This window comes from Cervus elaphus, chromosome 12 (genome assembly GCF_910594005.1).
Source record: "Cervus elaphus chromosome 12, mCerEla1.1, whole genome shotgun sequence".
Classification (NCBI taxonomy): Eukaryota; Metazoa; Chordata; class Mammalia; order Artiodactyla; family Cervidae; genus Cervus; species Cervus elaphus.
Window position 1 is genome coordinate 41,817,477 of NC_057826.1, and position 19,586 is coordinate 41,837,062.

The 19,586-nt window shown below is 40.8% G+C and overlaps 1 protein-coding gene across 3 annotated transcripts in view; it reads right to left on the reverse strand.

Annotated features, from left to right (window-relative positions):
• The window catches only part of SPPL2A (signal peptide peptidase like 2A), a 53,114-nt gene extending 33,945 nt beyond the window's left edge, over positions 1 to 19,169 (reverse strand). Inside the window, exon 1 of one of the 3 annotated variants that reach the window (XM_043919327.1) lies at positions 18,426 to 19,169. In XM_043919327.1, the coding sequence (XP_043775262.1) occupies positions 18,426 to 18,696 (271 nt within the window). In that variant the 5' untranslated portion in view covers positions 18,697 to 19,169. The remainder of the gene's footprint in view (positions 1 to 18,425) is intronic. The other 2 variants (XM_043919328.1, XM_043919329.1) reach the window with 2 other exon arrangements.
• Between the last annotated feature and the right edge of the window lie 417 nt (positions 19,170 to 19,586).

Consider the following 19,586-nt stretch of genomic DNA (forward strand, 5'->3'; position numbering starts at 1 on the left):
CTTTTCTGTGGTTGTGGCAAGCTGAAGCTGCTCTCCAGTTGCAGGGTGCGGGCTTCTCATTCGGTGGCTTCTCCTGTGACAGAGCACGGGCTGGAGGGATGCAGGCTTTAGTAGTTGCCACATGTGGGCTCAGTACTTGTGACACAGGGGCTTAGGTACTCTGTGGCATGTGGGATATTCCACGTGTCTCCTGCATTGCAGGGTAAACTTCTAAGTGCTATTTTTGGAAATGAACCAGGGAAACTAGAAATCTCAAGTTTTCAAGACCCTGCAAAAAATCTATTCAAAAAGACCAATCTAGAGTTTAAAGTGAAAAAAGAAGATCTAGAAGAATGTTCTTTCCTTACGCTTCATTTCCCACTACTGAGAAAGAAGAGAGACAAGAGGTAATAAGTGACTAAGAGAATAACCATAGTACATGGGGGTAGGGGGATGGGAGTGGACCTGTGATATGAAGAAACAGCCCAAGACAACTACAATACTACTCCACATCACAATTCCCTTTAAACTTGGATCAATCCAGATCCTTCCTCTCTCCTTTGAGAAAATCTTACGCTACAACCAAAGGGAGAAAAAAGATTGTTTGGCAGTTAAAGATGATGTACTACTAAGCCTCTGCCACTAAAACATGCACCAACAAGAAATTGCTGCTATTTGACCATTTTTGACCTATTAATTTTGTAAATTTGTAATTTTGGTAAATACAAATAAGTCAATCTAAATATCTAAGAAGTACAGAAATGTTCTAATCCATGCTCTCCTACCTAAAATCTCCTGTGAACATTTGGGATTTGAGGGCTTTCTGGCATACTTGGGACTTCCTTAGCTTATGGATCTAAGCAAGTGTAAGGAATTCTTCAAACATGCCATCAGATTACATAAAATGTTACATAAGGAAATTATTTCTGGAAAAAAGAAATGCAGTTTTCATTCAGCTAAATACTTGGTGGCTGTGAATGGATTCTGACAGCAGAGGTGGACTGATCTGTTGAAATTCTTACTGAATCTATTGTTTGGGATTGTTTGATGTTCAAGCTATGCCCAATTTGGTCAGTTTGCAAATATGGCCTCTTCCACCTTGCTTGTTTTATCCTTTTGACAAGATCCCATTAGTCTTTGAGGACTTCCTTGTTTCTAGGCTGAATTTATCCTTTACCTGTCACAGATCAGAACCAGTCATTCTCCTAAGCTCCTTTTGGAAAGCACTGTATTTAAATCAGGATTTGGTTTTAACCAAAAGCAAATGAAAAATGAAAGATAAAAGAAGCTAAAGGTAAAGGAGAAAAGGAAAGATACACCCATCTGAATGCAGAGTTCCAAAGAATAGCAAGGAGAGATAAGAAAGCTTTCCTCAGTGATCAATGCAAAGAAATAGAGGAAAACAATTGAATGGGAAAGACTAGAGATCTCTTCAAGAAAATGAGAGATACCAAGGGAACATTTCATGCAAGTTCAGTTCAGTTCAGTCACTCAGTCGCGTCCGACTCTTTGCGACCCCATGGACTGCAGCACGCCAGGCTTCCCTGTCCATCACCAACCCCTGGAGCTTACTTAAACTCATGTCCATTGAGTTGGTGATGCCATCCAACCATCTTATCCTCTGTCATCCCCTTCTCCTCCTGCCTTCAATCTTTCCCAGCATCAGGGTCAATAAAGGACAGAAATGGTATGGACCTAACAGAAGCAGAAGATATTAAGAGGTGGTGGCAAGAATACACAGAAGAACTATACAAAAAGATCTTCATGACCCAGATAACCACAATGATGTTATCACCTACCTAGAGCCAGACATTTTGGAATGCGAAGTCAAGTGGGTCTTATGAAGGATCACTACAAACAAAGCTAGTGGAGGTGATGGAATTCCAGTTGAGCTATTTCAAATCCTAAAAGATGATGCTCTGAAAGTGCTGCTGTGAATATGCCAGCAAATTTGGAAAAACTCAGCAGTGGCCTCAGGACTGGAAAAGGTCAGTTTTCATTCCAATCCCAAAGAAAGGCAAGGCCAAAGAATGTTCAAACTACCACACAATTGCACTCATCTCACACGCTATCAAAGTAATACTTAAAATTCTCCAAGGCAGGCTTCAATAGTACATGAACTGAGAACTTCCAGATGTTCAAGCTAGATTTAGAAAAGGCAGAGGAACCAGAGATCAAATTGCCAACATCCATTGGATCATCGAAAAAGCAAGAGAGTTCCAGAAAAACATCTACTTCTGCTTTATTGACTACGCGAAAGCCTATGACTGTGTGGATTACAACAAACTGTGGAAAATTCTTCAACAAATGGGAATACCAGACCACCTGACCTACCTCCTGAGAAATCTGTGTGCAGGTCAAGAAGCAACAGTTAGAACTACACATGGAACAACAGACTGGTTCCAAATCCGGAAAGGAGAACATCAAGGCTGTATACTGTCACCATGCTTATTTAACTTACATGCAGAGTACATCATATGAAATGCCAGGCTGGATGAAGCACAAGAAGGAACCAAGATTGCAGGGAGAAATATTAATAAATATTAATATGCAGATGATACCACCCTTATGGCAGAAAGCAAAGAAAAACTAAAGAGCCTCTTGATGAAAGTGAAAGAGGAGAGTGAAAAAGTTGGCTTGAAACTTAACATTCAAAAAACTAAGATCATAGCATCTGGTCCCATCATTTCATGGCAAATAGATGGGGAAACAATGGAAACTGTAACAGACTTTATTTTCTTGGGCTCCAAAATCACTGCAGATAGTGACTGCAGCCATAAAATTAAAAGACACTTGCTCCTTGGAAGAAAAGTTATGACCAACCTAGACAGCTTATTAAAAAGCAGAGACATTACTTTGCCGACTAGTCAAAGCTCTTGTTTTTCTCAGTATGGATGTGAGAGTTGGACCATAAAGAAAGCTGAGGGCTGCAAAATTGATGTTTTTGAACTGTGGTGTTGGAGAAGATTCTTGAGAGTCCCTTGGACTGCAAGGAGATCCAGCCAGTCGGAAATCAGTCCTGAATATTCCTTGGAAGGACTGATGCTGAAACTGAATCTCCAATACTTTGGCCACCTCATGTGAAGAACTGACTCATTGGAAAAGATCCTGATGCTAGGAAAGACTGAAAGCAGAAGGGGACGACAGAGGATGAGACAGTTGGATGGCATCACCAACCCAATGGCCGTGAGTCTGAACAAGCTCCAGGAGTTGGTGATGGACAGGGAAGCCTGGCGTGCTGCAGTCCATGGGGTGACAAAGAGTCAGACACGACTAAGGGAATGAACTGACTGACTTGGTTTTAACTGTGTCTAAGGCTGCTGAAGTGGGTATAACCTTTACAACAGACAATTGGCAATATCAATCACACTTTTTTTATTGGATACAGTTGCTTTATAATGTTGTTTAGTTTCTGCCGTCACAACAAAGTGAATCAGCTACATGTGCATATATATTCCCTCTCTCTTGAGCCTTCCTCCCACCTCCTCAAACATTTTTTAATATATATAATTCACTGATTCATATCCTAGTTGTATTAATATTACACAATGCACAAGATTGTAGAAAGATAAACGTCCAGGGATATTCACTGCAATATTATCTGTTATAGCAAAAACAAAAAACATCTTCTACAGATGAGGATCCATTACATTATGGTATGTATTGTACACAGCTTTAAAAAGAACGAACTTGTAGAAATACATATCCATAGTGAGAAAAGCAAATTCTAGAAATATATTTACAATGTTTCCTATTTTTATAAAAACAAAGCTCCCTATATGTACCTGTACATTTATGTAAACTTAAAGAATGACAGAGACACATGCCAGCCTGTTTAAAAAAAAAAAAAAGAGGAAAACAAAAGCAAAGATGAAGATGTAAAAAGACTGGAAAGAGAAAATTAAAAAAGGAAAACACAATCAAAGAAAACAAAAAGGTATGAAATCCCTCTCTTGCCATCCTGCCCACAGTCACCCCTTAGGGGCTTTTCTCATGTCTTTCCAGATACTATATATGAATATTTAAGATAGATAGGAAGATAGATCTCAAATATATACATGGTTTGTTTTACACATATGGAATCATATTATATATACTACTGTATAGCTTTTCTAAAATTTATTTTTAAAAATTTATTTTATTGAAGTATAATTGATTTATAACACTGAGTTAATTTCTACAGTAAAGTGATTCAGTTCTACATATATATATACATATTTTTTCATTATGATTTATTAGAGAATATTGAATATAGTTCCCTGTGCTATACAACAAGACTTTGTGGTCTATCCTATATGTAATAGTTTGCATCTGCTAATTACAAACTCCCAATCCTTTCCTCCTCAACACCCCTTCCGCTAAGCAAGTCTATTCTCTATGTCTGTGAGTCTGTTTCTGTGTCACAGATAAATTCATTTTTATCATATTTTAGATTCCACATGTGAGTGATATCACTCTGTCTTTCTCTTTCTAACTTACTTAGTATAATCTAGGTCCACCCATGTTGATACAAATGGCATTGTTTCACTCTATCATGGCTATGAGGTATTCTGTTGTTTATATGTACCACATCTTCTTTATCCACTCATCTGTGAATGAACATTTAGGCTACTTCCATGTCTTGACTACTGTAAATAGTGCTGCTATGAATATTGCATTGCATGTATCTTTTTGGGCTTCCCAGGTGGCTCAGTGGTAAAGAATCTGCCTACCAATGCAGGAGACATGGGTTCGATCCCTGGGTCAGGAAGATCCCCTGGAGTAAGAAATGGCAAGTATCTTTTTGAATCATAGTTTTCTCTGGATATATGCCCAGGAGTGGGATTGCAGGATCATATAGCAACTCTAGTTTTTTGAGGAACCTCCATGCTGTTTTCCATAGTGGTTGCACCAATTTACATTTCTAACAACAGTGTAGGAGGGTTCCCCTTTCTCCACACTCCCTCCAGTACTTGCTATTTGTAGACTTTTTAATGATGGTCATTCTGACTGGGGTAAAGAGGTACCTCACTGTAGTTTTGATTGGCGGTTCTCTAATAATTATGGGCTTCCTGGTGGCTCAGACTGTCTGCAATGCTGGAGACCCGGGTTCGATCCCTGGATCGGGAAGATCCCCTGGAGAAGGAAATAGCAACCCACTCCAGCACTCTTGCCTGGAAAATCTCATGGACAGAGGAGCCTGGTAGGCTACAGTCCATGGGGTCGCAAAGAGTAGGACACAACTGAGCGACTTTACTTGCTTACTCTCTAATGATTAGCAATGTTGAGAATCTTTTCATGTAATTGTATGTTAGCCTATATGTATTCTTTGGAGAAATGTTTATTTACCTCTTCTGCCCATTTTTCAACTGGGTTGTTTGTTTTAATGTTTCTGAGCTGCATGAGCTATTTGTATATTTTGGAAATTAAACCTCTACAGGTCACTTCATTTGCAAATACTTTTTCCCAGTCCATAGGTTCAACTTTTCATTTTGTTTATGGTTTCCTTTGATGTACAAAAGTTTGTAAGTTTGTCAGATCCCATTTGTTTATTTTTGCTTTTATTTCTATTGCCCTGGGAGACTGATCAAAGAAAACACTGGTATAGTTTATGTCAAAGAATATTTTGTCTATGTTCTCTTCATAAGAGTATTAAAGTGTCATGTCTTATATTTAAGTCTTTAAGCCATAAAATTTAAATTTTATATGTCAGATTTTCCATATTGATACATATACACTATATTCTTTTACACAAAATATGGTATTGTATGTATGTATGTAAAAATATGTCTGATACTCAGCATTACTTTCATAATTACAAAAGCTAAGGGATTTTTTAAAAAGTTTAAAAGTATAAGAAAATACAAAGATGTCCAACTATGAGAAACATTTATTGCTACAGAGGAACTACAATCTTCCTATGATGGTAGAAAACTACTATTGACATAAGCAAAACTCACTGATATGGGAATTACTAAAGTAAAACACGGAGAAGGCAATGGCACCCCACTCCAGTGTTCTTGCCTGGAGAATCCCAGGGACGGGGGAGCCTGGTGGGCTGCCGTCTATGGGGTCGCACAGAGTTGGACGCGACTGAAGCGACTTAGCAGCAGCAAAGTAAAACACAAATTTTAATGGAAGATTAGTATAAGAGAGGAAAGTATACCCACACATAATTGTAGAATAGTTAGTATTGGTTATGGAACATGCAGTAAATTTCTTGAACAAGCTAATATACCCAAACAATTTAAGCATTTCCACTACAATTTAATAGCTCGGTAAAATTTCTCATAGAGATTTTACAGCTTTGAACATTGAGTTTATCAACAATAGACTTCATGTGTTTTTGGAAGTATAGGTCTGGGATAGAATGGCAGTTCACCATTTACTGGCTAGGTTACAAGTCATTTAACCTGTTCTGGGTGTCATCATTAGATTGTTTGGGGTGGGGAGGCGTGGTGGTGCATGGCTTGAGGGATCTTAGGTCCCCAACCAAGAATTGAATATGGGCCCTGGCAATAAAAGCACCGAGTCCTGACCACTGGACTGCCAGGGAATTCCCTCTTCAGCTTTGGTAGGACAAAAATGTCCAGACCTCACAGAGCTGTCACAATGATTAAGTTAGATCATGCAACTGTTAACACATATTAAGCTCATAATAAATGATAACTGTTACTATTAATAATATATCTAGCACCTTGCCATGTACTTGTACCATGCAGGAGAAATACAAGATGATTAGCGGTTGCTTAGGGCTTGGCAGGGGAGAAAGCAATGGCAACCCACTCCAGTACTCTTGCCTGGAAAATCCTATGGATGGAGGAGCCTGGTAGGCTGCAATCCATGGGGTCACTAGGAGTCAGACACGACTGAGCAACTTCACTTTCACTTTTCACTTTCATGCACTGGAGAAGGAAATGGCAACCCACTCCAGTGTTCTTGCCTGGAGAATCCCAGCGACGGAGGAGCCTGGTGGGCTGCTGTCTATGGGGTCGCACAGAGTCGGACACGACTGAAGTGACTTAGCAGCAGTAGCAGCAGGGCTTGGTAGAAGGTGAGAATGGGAGTGATAGCTACACTATCACTATCAAGAAAGTTTCTTTCTTTCTTCCTTTTTTTAAAATGGACTTTATTTTTCAGATCACCTTTAGGGTCACAGCAAAACTGAGCAGGAAGTATGGTGTTCCTACATCTTTCCTTACCACACAAACTCATAGCCTCCCTCCAACCTCTGTTATTAACATTTGTTACCATCTATGAATCTACACTGACAATTCATTACCACCCAAAGTCCATAGTTTACATTTATAGTATCCCCTGGTGTTTTATATTCTATTGGTTGACAAATATATAATGCCATGCATCCACCATTACAGTATCACATGGAAAAAGAAATAGTTTCACTATCTTAAAAATCCTCTGTGCTCTACCTATTTGGTTTCTTTTTGAGGTGATGTCAATGTTTTAACATTGACTGTAGTAATGGCTGCACCTATCTGTAAATATTTTAAAAGCCACTGAATTGTTCACTTTGAGTGGGTGAATTTTACGGTATATAAATTATATCTCAATAAAGCTGCTCCCTCCCCCAAGAAACACTAAATAAGCAATTATAGTCTTGTTGGGAAGATTAAAAACAAACCTGAAACAGATAATCACAAACAGAATATGATTAAAGACAGAGTCTCTAGTAAAAGCTTTAGTGGTTCTGAGGCTTGTTGGAAGGGCTTCACTGGTGGCTCAAATGGTAAAGAAAGTCCACCTGTAACACAGGAGACCTAGGTTCAGTTCCTGGGTCGGGAAGATCTCCTGGAGCATGGAATGGCTACCCACTCCAGTATGCCTGGAGAATTTCCATGGACAGAGGAACCTGGTGGGCTGCAGCCCATGGTGTTGCAGAGCTGGACACAACTGAGCGACTAACACTTTCACTTTTCACTTCAGGGTGCGGGAAATGCAAATTCTTGGACCCTATTCCAAGATCTACTGAATCAGAAACACTGAGAAGTTTACTTTTAATAAGCCCTTATGGAAATTTTGATGCTTGTTAAAAAGTTTGAGTACCACAGCTGTATGGAGAAGGAAAGCGCAACCCACTCCACTATTCTTGCAGGGACAGAGGAGCCTGGTGGGTTACACAGTCCAGAGGGTTGCAAAAAGAGTCAAAGATACGACTCAGTGACTAAACAACAACAATAATCACAAAACCAAAGCTATGTGGATGGTGCTTCTCAAGATTTAATGTGCATACAAATTACTTGTTATCATATTAAAATGCAGATTCTGATTCAGTGGGTCTGGGTGGAATCTGAGATTCTGCATTTCTAACAATGCAGGTGATTGTTAGGTGATCCTGCTGCTGCTGCTCTACGGACTCAACCTTGCGCAGCAAAAGCAATAAGGGAACAAGAGCGCAGTCATCCCTCAGTAACCGAGCGAGATTGGTTCCAGGACAGATAACGAAATCCAGGTATGTTCCTATCCCACAGATTTGCTTCCACACAAATTCAACCAACTGTAGATCACAAGCATAGTAAACATATTGAAAAAAATCCAAGTATAAGCAGACGCACACAGTTCAAAACCACGTAGTTCATGGGCCAACTGGCAGAAACCACATCACTGTGGGCCAAATAGGTTGGGAAGCATAGAGGCCTGAAACACAGTGTCCCTTCAAACATCACAAATATCAAATCAGGTGAGACTGGTGGTCCACCCGTGCTAGTACTATATCACCTGAGAAAGACCCTATGGTGGAAGGACACCTTCCTTTACAGCTTGCCAGTTAGACACATGCTTCAAAACATCTGAATTCTCCTTTGTAATCACTTGTGGGCTGGTCTTCTGTGACTTGACACAACTCTTAAAAAATGTTTATATTTTCAACCAGTAATGAAAATATCCTCTTAGTAAGAAGCTTAGAATCAAAAGTTTGAAGTGATTTAGGGTAACAAAATCTAGTCCCTTTATTTCATAGCTCAAACAGGTCCAAAATGATCAAAATCAAGTGGTCTTGGGGACCAGATTAGAAAAGAGCTCTCTAAAACCCAAACCAGCCATCTTTCAACTCTGCTATCCTTCAAGTTCCTTTATGCAGCTAGACCCCCCCTCCAGTATTAACATTGGCCACATATATCTCTGCATTAGCTGTTAACTCCTTTCCTGCCATGATACTGGGAATGGGTCTCCTACCACTACTCAAATTTCTCTAATACCCAATTAATTCCTCCTACACCCTAAATATCCCAAACTCGAACTTATCTTTTCCGTGTTACTGTTGTTCAGTCGCCCAGTCATGTATGACTCCTTGTGACCCCACGGACTGCAGTAAGTCAGGTCTCCCTGTCCCTCACCATCTCCCAAAGCTTGCCCAAGTTTATGCCCATTGCATCATTAATACTATACAGCCATCTCATCCTCTGATGCCCTCTTCTCTTTCTGCCCTCAGTCTTTCCCAGCATTAGGGTCTTTTCCAATGAGTCAGTTCCTCGCATCAGCTACCCAAAATATTGGAACTTCAGCTTCAGCATCAGTCCTTCCAATGACTACTCAGGGTTGATCCCTTAGGATTGACCGGTTTCATCTCCTTGCTGTCCAAGGAACTTTCAGAAGTCTTCTCCAGCATCACAGTTTGAAGGCATCAATTCTTTGGTGCTCTGCTTTTTTTTACAGTCCAGTTCTCCTACACTCTTTCAAGTAACCCCACTTCTAGGACTCTAGAGTTTCATGGAATTCCTTTCCCTATGACAAGTGCTCCTTGTCATAGGTAAGGTTTGCTTACCCCAAACCTTCCATCTTAATGCCAGTTCCTACAACCATTAGTTGTGGAGTCAAGTGTTCTTCATGGCCATTGAATCATCAGTCTTACATCCATGTCTTTATATTCCACATCTTGCTTGAGCTCACGTGCAAGGGAAGCAAGTTTACTTGACCACAGTGTGAACCAGTAAAACAGTATTTCCTGTTTTTCTGATTCAAATTTATCTCACATAAAACTTCATGGGATGTCTGTTGTTCATGAACATTGCCAAATTTACTTTATTCAGATCACTTGACTTCAATCATATTCCATATCACCTTCTTTTCAAAACAATGCTTCTTTTTTTTTGATTGGTTGCACTGGGTCTTTGTTGCTGCTTGTGGGTTTTCTCCAGTGAGTGGGGGCTACTCTTCATTGCAGTGCTCGGGCTTCTCATTGCAGTGGCTTCACCTGTTGTGGAGCATAGGCTCTAGGGGGCGTGGGCTCAGTAGTTATGCTTGCAGGATTTAGAGCACTGGCTCAGTAGTTGGGGTGCACAGGCTCAGCTGCTCCATGGCATGTGGGATCTTTCTGGACCAGGGATCGAACCCATGTCTCCTGCATTGGCAGGTGGATTCTTAAACCACTAGACCATGGACTTGGGAAGACCAAGTCTATCTTAATGTTATAGTTGCCTATTTTGACCATTTTTCTCCTAAATAACTTGCGGTATGACAAGAGTCAAATGATTACTGAAAGTCTAAACAAATAACCCAACTGTAATAGAGTATACTATACTCACATCCTTGCAGGTACACTATCTCCCCATTTTCCCAGACCAATCAGACCTTAAACAGAAGGACATAAAAAAAAGAGCTGTAGCTCATCGTTGTATTTACACTGAGTCAGTCTTGCGCTGACCTTCATGTCCCTGTCTCTTGAGGCTACATCCATGCTTTATATTCCAATCTCCTGGTACTCCCAAGCACAGGCATTTGTATTCCTGGCCTCTGTTCACAAGGTCTCCTGATGCTGACTCACCAGCCCAATATTAATCTAGGAAACAGGCCCTTCTATTCCTGTCCAACCGAACAGCATAGTTCGAGGATTCTTCTTTGACTGCGTTTCACAGATTTGGTTTGCCTTCTATCTTTCTCCTTCAAAAGGTATCTAGCAGCACCGGACCTACTTTCCAAATTTAAGTCTTCACACATTCCTTTCAAAATAGCAATTCTCTAGCTAAAATTTATCTAACATACACACCACCATGAATCCATGCCACCTTTTCGGTTTGCCAATTGGTCCATTTTCACCTGATCAAGATCAAGCTCTGAAAAACACAGTGTTAACTTTTACTCTTGTAAATATTTAATTCCCTTAAAAAGCCTATGAACAAAGCTAGTGGAGGTGATGGAATTCCAGCTGAACTATTTCAAATCCTAAAAGATGATACTGTTAGAAGTGCTGCACTCAATATGCCAGCAAATTTGGAAAACTCAGCAGTGGCCACAGGTCTGGAAAAGGTCAGTTTTCATTTCAATCCCAAAGAAGGGCAAGTCACAGAATATTCAAACTACTGCAAAAAATGCACTCATTTCACATGCTAGCAAGGTAATGCTCAAAATCCTTCAAGCTAGGCTTCAACAGTACGTGAACCAAGAACTTCCAGATGTACAAGCTGGATTTAGAAAAGGCAGAGGATCAAATTTCCAACATCCACTGGATCACAGAAAAAGCAAGGGAATTCCAGAAAAACATCTGCTTCAATGACTATGATACAGCCTTTGACTCTGGGATCACAAAAAATTGGAAAATTCTTCAAGAGATGGGAATATCAGACCACTTTTTCTGCCTCCTGAGAAACCTGTATGCAGGTTGAGAATCAACAGTTTAGGACCAGGTATGGAGCAACGGACTGGTTCCAAATTGGGAAAGGAGTACGTCAAGGCTGTACTTCTTGTCATGGCCTGCTCCTAAGACCTGCTGGATCAGAATTTGATTTTAATAGAACATTAAATTCAGGAAGCACTGATCTACAATAAAGGATAAGAAAGGCAATAAGAATCATGCTTGACTAATCTGATTGTCACCCTGCTTATTTAACTTATATGTAAAATACATCATGAGAAATGCTGGGCTAGATGAAGCACAAGCTGGAATCATTGCTAGGAGAAATATCATCAGATATGCAGATGATACCACTCGAATGGTAGAAAGCAAAGAGGAACTAAAGAGCCTCTTGATGAGAGTGAAAGAGCAGAGTGAAAAAGCTGGCTTAAAACTCAACATTCAGAAAATGAAGATCATGGCATCCAGTCCCATCACTTCATGGCAAACAGATGGGGAAAAAGTGGAAACTATGACAGCTTTTATTTCCTTGGGCTCCAAAATCAATGGGGACAGAGACTGCAGCCAAGAAATTAAAGACACTTGCTCTTTGGAAGAAAAGCTATGACAAACATAGACATCATATTAAAAAGCAAAGATGTTACTTTGCAAAGTTCCATAGAGTCAAAGCTTGGTTTTTCCAGTAGTCATGTACAGATGTTGAGAGTTGGACCATAAGGAAGGCTGAGTGCTAAAGAACTAATGCTTTTGAACTGTGGTGCTGGAGAAGATTCTTGAGAGTCTCTTGGACAGCAAGGAGATCTAAACAGTCAATCCTAAAGGAAATAAACCCCTGAATATTCATTGGAAGGACTGATGCTGAAGCTGAAGCTCCAACTGGCCACCTGATGTGAAGAGCCGACTCAGAAAAGATCCTTTTGCTGGGAAAGATAGAAGGAAAGAGGAGAAGGGGACAACAAAGAACGGGATGGGTGGATGGCATCCTGACTCAGTGGACATGAATTTGAGCAAACTCTGGGAGATAGTGAAGGACAGGGAAGCCTGGCATGCTGCAGTCCATGGGGTCACAAAGTGTCGGACACGATTTAGGGACTGAACAATAACAACAAAAAGCCTTAACAGATTAGTCAAGCACGATTCTTTTTGCCTAGAGATTATGCTGTAATTTGGGCAGCAATTTCTTATCCTTTATTATAGATCAGTGCTTCCTGAATTTAATGTTCTATTAAAACTAAATTCTGATCCAGCAGGTCTTAGGAGGAGGCCATGATTATGCATTTCTAACAAGCTTCCTAGTGATGCTCTGATGTTGTCTACAGAGTATGTGGCTACAGATCTCATCATGTACAGCAGTGAAACTTACCAGGTTTCCAGATGTTACTGGGGTACTCCCAGGAATTTTCTTAAGAGGTCAAAGTCTCACTATAACTGCAGTATGCTGGTAGAGTCAATGCTCATGTTTTGGCCAGCAGTTCCACCATTTCATCCACAAGTTCACTCAAAAATCTTATGCATGTGTATCACTGGGTCCCAACTCCCCCATCCACCTCCACAGTCTGTCAATTAAACCTGTTTCACATTATTTGTATTGCTATCTATTAGATATACTTAATCCTCTGGTTTGAAAGGACAATGTGTGAATGTGACTAACTCTCACATTAACTCCCCCTGCAATCTTTCTTCATAAAATCTACAAATTAAACTATTCCTCTAATTTTAGATACTGCATGTGAGGGCTGGAGGTTTGGAGCAAGTTTTGCTAACAAACAGAATTTATTTAAAATGAGAACTAGCAATTAAAAAAAAAAACACTTTATTTCTAAACCAAAAGATTAAAAGTTACAGTGTAATCACTGAGTGTTAAATGCTCAGGAATAACAGTCATCCACACATTACCCTTATATCAGAGCAATGTAGAAGGTATCATTTTCTTTACAAACGTCTTCCTCTTCACACAGATTATGAGTTTCAGGTCAACGGCAACACAGTAAGAGTTAAAATGACCTCTACAGGAAAGGCAGAATTGAGGTTATGCGTCTGAATGATAGATGTTCCAAAGTCAGATCTAATTAATTTTTAACTCACTATTATATATTTTCTATGCCTCTTTCCTCCCTAATAAATTCTATCATCAAGACAAGCTTATGTTCTTTCTACTCCTACTTCCAGGATTCGAGGTTTACGGAAATGCTGCACTGAGATTGAGTAGACCAAGATCCTCAGAGATGACGTGAAATCTTACTTACCTCATTAGCGGCTCAACGGAAGCTTGGACCCCCAACAGAGATTTACAGAGAATCACAAGAGTCTGTGTGCCACCGTGGGGAAAGCAGATTCCCAGAATCATTCCTTAGACTTGGAGAATCTGGGGACAGGTAACAAGCTAAGATGTACTAGGGGGCAGGGAAGTAACAAGGTAACCATTTCATCCATTCAATACTCTGCAGTCTATGAGGTGCTATGGGAGACAGTCAGGAAAAATGTCTCCTTCATGGGGCTTATATCCTATTTGTTACCTAGATCCAGACTTCTCCTTGGTTTTCCTTAAGTAATATTATTACTTAACTATTACAGAATTTACGATTTACACTAGAATTCATAAACTCAAATGCCTAAAAGGCCAGCCATAAATCAAGTTGATTTAAGTCCACAGGACATGGTAATGTTTGGCAAATTCTGGTCTAAAAGTAATCAATTTTTTTTTTTTTTTTAGTTAGTATTTTAGGGTAAGTGTCCATACCTGAAGACTTTATGGTCTAGATTTCTATAAACAGATTCAACTGCAGGTAAATTTTTAATAAAATTTAAATGTAATCATAAAAAATGATTACACACATAGTAAACATGACTCCTCCTATCTTTATACCTTTTTTATGAAAATAAATTCACAAATTTATCCAATGAGTCCTGTGATCTATTTTTGATTAAACAAATAAACAAAACAAAAAAAAATTTAGTGAAAAAATATAAAAAGATGTCTAGAAAGCCTGGGTTCTAGTCTTCTTTTTGGTGACTTTCTATATGGTCTAGGACAAACTGTAATCTTCCAGAAACTCCTCTCAGGATTATTTTGAGATGCTAAGGAGATGTATGTGTAGGTGCTATATTCTGAGAATGCAGGGAGAGCAAGCTCCCTGGTGTCTTTTCTCATAAAGGCACCAACTCCATCACAAGAAACCCACTCTCTGACCTCATCTAAACCTAATTATCTCCCAAAGGCCCCATCTCCAAATACTATCAACTTTGGGTGTTGGTGCTTCAACATATGAATTTTGGGAAGACACAATTCAGTTCATGACAGCAGTTCAGCATGTCTCTGATAGGTTGGGTAGAAGAACACAACTACTTTCCTCAGGAAGTTAACAGAGAAGGGATTAAAGAAGATTCTTTGAGTTGGTATAGTATATCAAAGGAATGAAGATTACAGCAAGTGAGTTTTCTGATGGAGATTCTGATGATCACCTCAGAAAGGAGACAGATGGGCCCCGGCTGAATAGTTTCTCCCCTGTGGACAGAAACTCCATAAAATCAGGATGACTGAGGAAGCTGGGACCTACCTAGATAAGAGTTAAAGATCCCATATTCCTCTGTCTCAAAGTCAAGGAGACGTCTGTGACTACACATGTGCAGAAAGGCTCTTTGGAGGTCAAAAAGGGAGGGGCCACTACCCCATTGTAAGTGATGTCAACTACCCATAGGCCTCTTTGCTAGAATCCAGCTTGGCTAAGAGATGCACTTGGACACATGGGAGGACCCTGAGATATATACCAAATACAGACTCAGAACCAGGAAAAGCAAGATAATTAGCCAAAGGAAATCCAGAAGAAATGCCCCATAAGAGTGCTTCAAACCACCACGAGGGCATGATTCTCTGAGCCCATCCGTGTGTCCACGTACCCTTTTCCTCCTAGTAAACACTTCACTTGTTTCACCACTTTCCGTTTCCATGTGGAAATTCATTTGTACACAGCTGACAGGACAGGGCCTTGCCACTGGCTCTGCTGGTCTAGTGGTAGGACTCGCTCTAGCGCTGCCTTGTAGCAGCACTCTCTGCTGCCCAACCTCCATCTCTGGCCAGGAATGGAGATCCTGCCTCAAGTTGCTGCAGGCTGAGACCACCCAAGATCAATACGACACTTCAAATTATTTGAAGTAATGAAAACATGAATAGAACTTTTATAAAACACTATGAGAAAGACTCAGGATTCTTCAAGGAACTTTGAAACAATTTTAGAAAACAGATGCAGGCTACATTTCACTCATTCTCTTTGAAACAGAACTTTGTGACAGTCAGGGCTAGTGGTGGAAGCTAGACTGAGGAAAGATAAATGTAATATGGAATTCTGGCAAAGACAAGCGAGAATTAACTATCTGCCAGGCACTCTTTTCATGTCTAGACTCAAATGTTTAACGGGTTTAGAAGTCATTAAAACAGCCAGACGTGCTGTAGCTTGAGCAAGATACACAGTAAGGTCATTCAGATGTTGAAGGGCCTTTCCAGAGGGTTTACTCTGCCTCTTCTACAAAGATATGACACTTTCTGGAGATTAAGTGCTGCTTCTAGAAGATGATGACTCTGTTCTAACATGACCAAGAGAAGAGAGGCCCCATTGGGCCAGCTTCAAAAGCCCAGAAAGAAGAAATGAAATGATTAAGCTGACATCATTCATTCAAATGAACTCGAGAGGGCACCAGAGCTGTAAAACTAGGGAAGAGGAGTAAACAAAGGCATCAGGGAGAAAATGGTTAAAATAACAACAACAACAATAAAAGTTAAAGTAGAGAAGAAAAGGAACTAGGTATCCAGTAAACAGAAGAGAGAGCTCCCTGCTGAGAAAAAGGATGTGAGATTTATTTTGAGTTCTTCAGAAAAGGAAAGGAACAAGAGACCATTTCAGGAAGAAAGAGTGAAGAAGAAAACAAATCCACTGAGAAATCAATAAGAAATAGAAAATCAATACTACTAGTTGGCAGTAGAACAGATCTTTTCAACTTAAAAACATATTGTCAAGTATATTACAGTTACCAGCACAGCTCCTTGCATATAAGAGGTGTACACTATTTGTGCAGTGAAAGAATGTTATGAAATCCCCATAACAACCCTGTAACCAGGGAGTACTGAACTCAAAGATTAATATACTGAAATATGACAAAATATATACATGTAATATGAAAAGAATAACATCTAGAATATGGGAGAGACAAACTAGTTACAATTTAGAACTGGGACAAACTTTTAGACTTGCGAAGCACCTGAAATTAAATGAAAAGTTTGTTTACATTTTTCTTGTGAGAGGCATTAGAGCTTTTAAAAAGATTCTGAAAAAAGAAAAAGAAAAAGAATTTCGATATGAGTTTAGTAAGAATTTTGGGGGGCGGGGTTCAGGATGGGAGCAACACTGTATATCTGTGGCTGATTCATGTTGATGTATGGCAAAAACCATCACAATATTGTAAAGTAATTATTCTATTAAAATTAATTAAAAAAGAATTTCAGTGTGAGTTTACGAGCAACTGATGTACTTGTTATTAGTTTAATTATTAATTTGCACTCAGAAAGGATAGGTGGGAATTTATACACATGTATATATTCTCACAATTAGTTTAAGAAGTTCGAATAAAAGAGTGCAAAACCACTAAAAAAATTTCATACCTAGGTTATAGTTTTATGTGTATATACATCTGAATTAACTTTTGGACACATCTAATTACAAAGTAAACAAAATCTCAACAAAGATTCAGACCAACACTACTGCTTTGTTATTCTCTTTATATCCTACTCCCCACATGCCATCCCAAACAATTTTTAGATACATTCCCTCATTCATGTTCCTAATACTGCCTAGCAGTTATGAAAACACCAAGGACACTTCGGGCTCTAAATCTGGTCTTTCAATAAATGTTAAAGACACTTTCACATTGAATACATTCACTAGTAGTAATTCTTTAAACTGGAGAGTAAGCAAAATACACTATTTCAGAAAAGTTACACATTCTAATGGAAAGAACTAGACAGACATACACCACAGCAATTCTATATAAAGCTCATGAAAGCTTCCAACTTTAAACTCCCTGCGGGAAATCTACAAGAAACAAAACTGAAACAGACAACACCGGTGCCCTGCCCAACCACTTAATGAAGCTTCAACTACTTGGCGTTGAATTTTAAGACATTATTACGTTTCTCTAATTATGAAAACAAACTTGAGGACACATATTTGTTACTGTTACTTAACTGGCTCTCCTTGCCTTTAAACTAGGCAGAGAACTGAAAACCACTAAAAGAATTACTCTGGTGTGTTCTTTAAAAAGTTATTTTGCATTATTACCAAAAAACCCCAGACATGAAATCAAATGAACCCTAAGACGAAGCAGAAACACTGGGCGGGGGAATCTGTTTAAGAGCAACTAAACTAAAGCGCAGTCTTGGAACCGCTGAACATTCAGGGATCAGGTATACTACTTTTCCTTCTTTCAGAGTTAGGGCTTGGGCGGTGGGGGGTGGGGGGTGGTCAAGGTTAAACAGCTGTAAGAAAGGCTGGACAATAAAATCAGAGGTCAATTAAAAATAGCCTGGAACGGTGAAAACCTATAGAGAAGCATCAAGGTCAAAATAGTATTAGGGGTTGGGCAGATAGCTTTCTCTGGGATAGGTACTGGGAGATCTCAAACGACACGAATGGGGGCTGGAAGGAGAGGGCGTAGCGAGGAAGTCAGGGGAAGAAAGAAAAAAACCCGGCAGGCCGCGTAGGAGACGGAGCAGGGAGGCCGAGCCGGGGCAGGGACGGGTGGGGGAGGTCTGGCGGAGGAGGAGGCGGAGGAAGAGGAGGGGGCCCGGCCCCGCCCCGGGGAGGCCCGAGAACCCTCCCGCCCCCCTTACCAGAGGGAGCAGGAAGCCCCAGAGCAAGGCGGCCGCGGCGGGGGGCAGCGGCGGCTGCCGACCCATCGACCTGACGGGGGGGCGCCGGCGGCGCGTGCGGGCTCAGCGGGGCAGGCTCCGGGGCCCGTCGCGGCGCTGCCTCGGTGGCCGGGCAGGACAGGGTCGGACCGCGGCGCTTGACTGGGGCCGCCGCGGCTGCTGGAGCCGCCGCTGCGGCGCCGACTTCCTCTTCCGGCCCCGCCCGGAGGACGCGGAAACCCCCACGGGCCATGTGGAGTGCGGGGCGGCGCGCGCCTCCCGCCAGGCTCCCGGAGCTTCCCGACGCTGGCGGGCACAGGCGGCGGGTCTGGGCGTGTCTCTATCCAGCTGCCTGACCTGAACTGTCCCCAAGTCCGGGCAGGCGAAGGGACTTTTTCCAAGGCCTTCTTCTTTGAAGCCGCGGAGCGTCTGTTCTCTTCCCCAGTAACTACCGAGGTGTTCGAGCCAGAATCCTACAAGCTCTGAGTCTTCTCCTCTGCTCTCCAGCAGTCCTAGGCACGCTCATGCTATGTCCCAAATCGGGTCACCTTCTCCCGAATCGCTGTGATCTAGGCCACTGATGTTTCTCTCCTCCAAACTGGTTTCAGTTTCCACTCCCCACAGACCATTATCCACCCAGCTGTCCAGGAGAGATCTTTTTGAAAATGTAAATCAGATCATGTCACTCCTAACCACACTTGGAACAAAATCAAAACTCTACTGTGGACGACGTTTATATAACATCGTCCTTGCCTTCTGTGACCCCATCTTCACGATTTTTCCCATGCTTGCTTTAAGCCGCGTGGGCCCCCTTTGTTTCTTCTGGTCTTTGTACTGGTAGTTCTCCCTGCTGGAATGCTCGTCTCTCTAAATACACAGCATTCTGGCATTCACTTAGCAGCTTAAATGTCCTTTCCTTAGTGGGAACTTATTGACATTAATCTAAAGTAGCCACCCAGTCACTGTCATATCACATGATTTATTTAAATTCTCTGCATAGCACTTTTCACTCTTGCATTCTCTTATTTACCTCATTTATTTATGATATTGATTCCCATTTGATAGAAAGGAGTATCTTTGATTTGTTCACTCCTCTATCCATTACAACATTTGGCATAAAGTTGGTCCTCAGATATTTGTTGG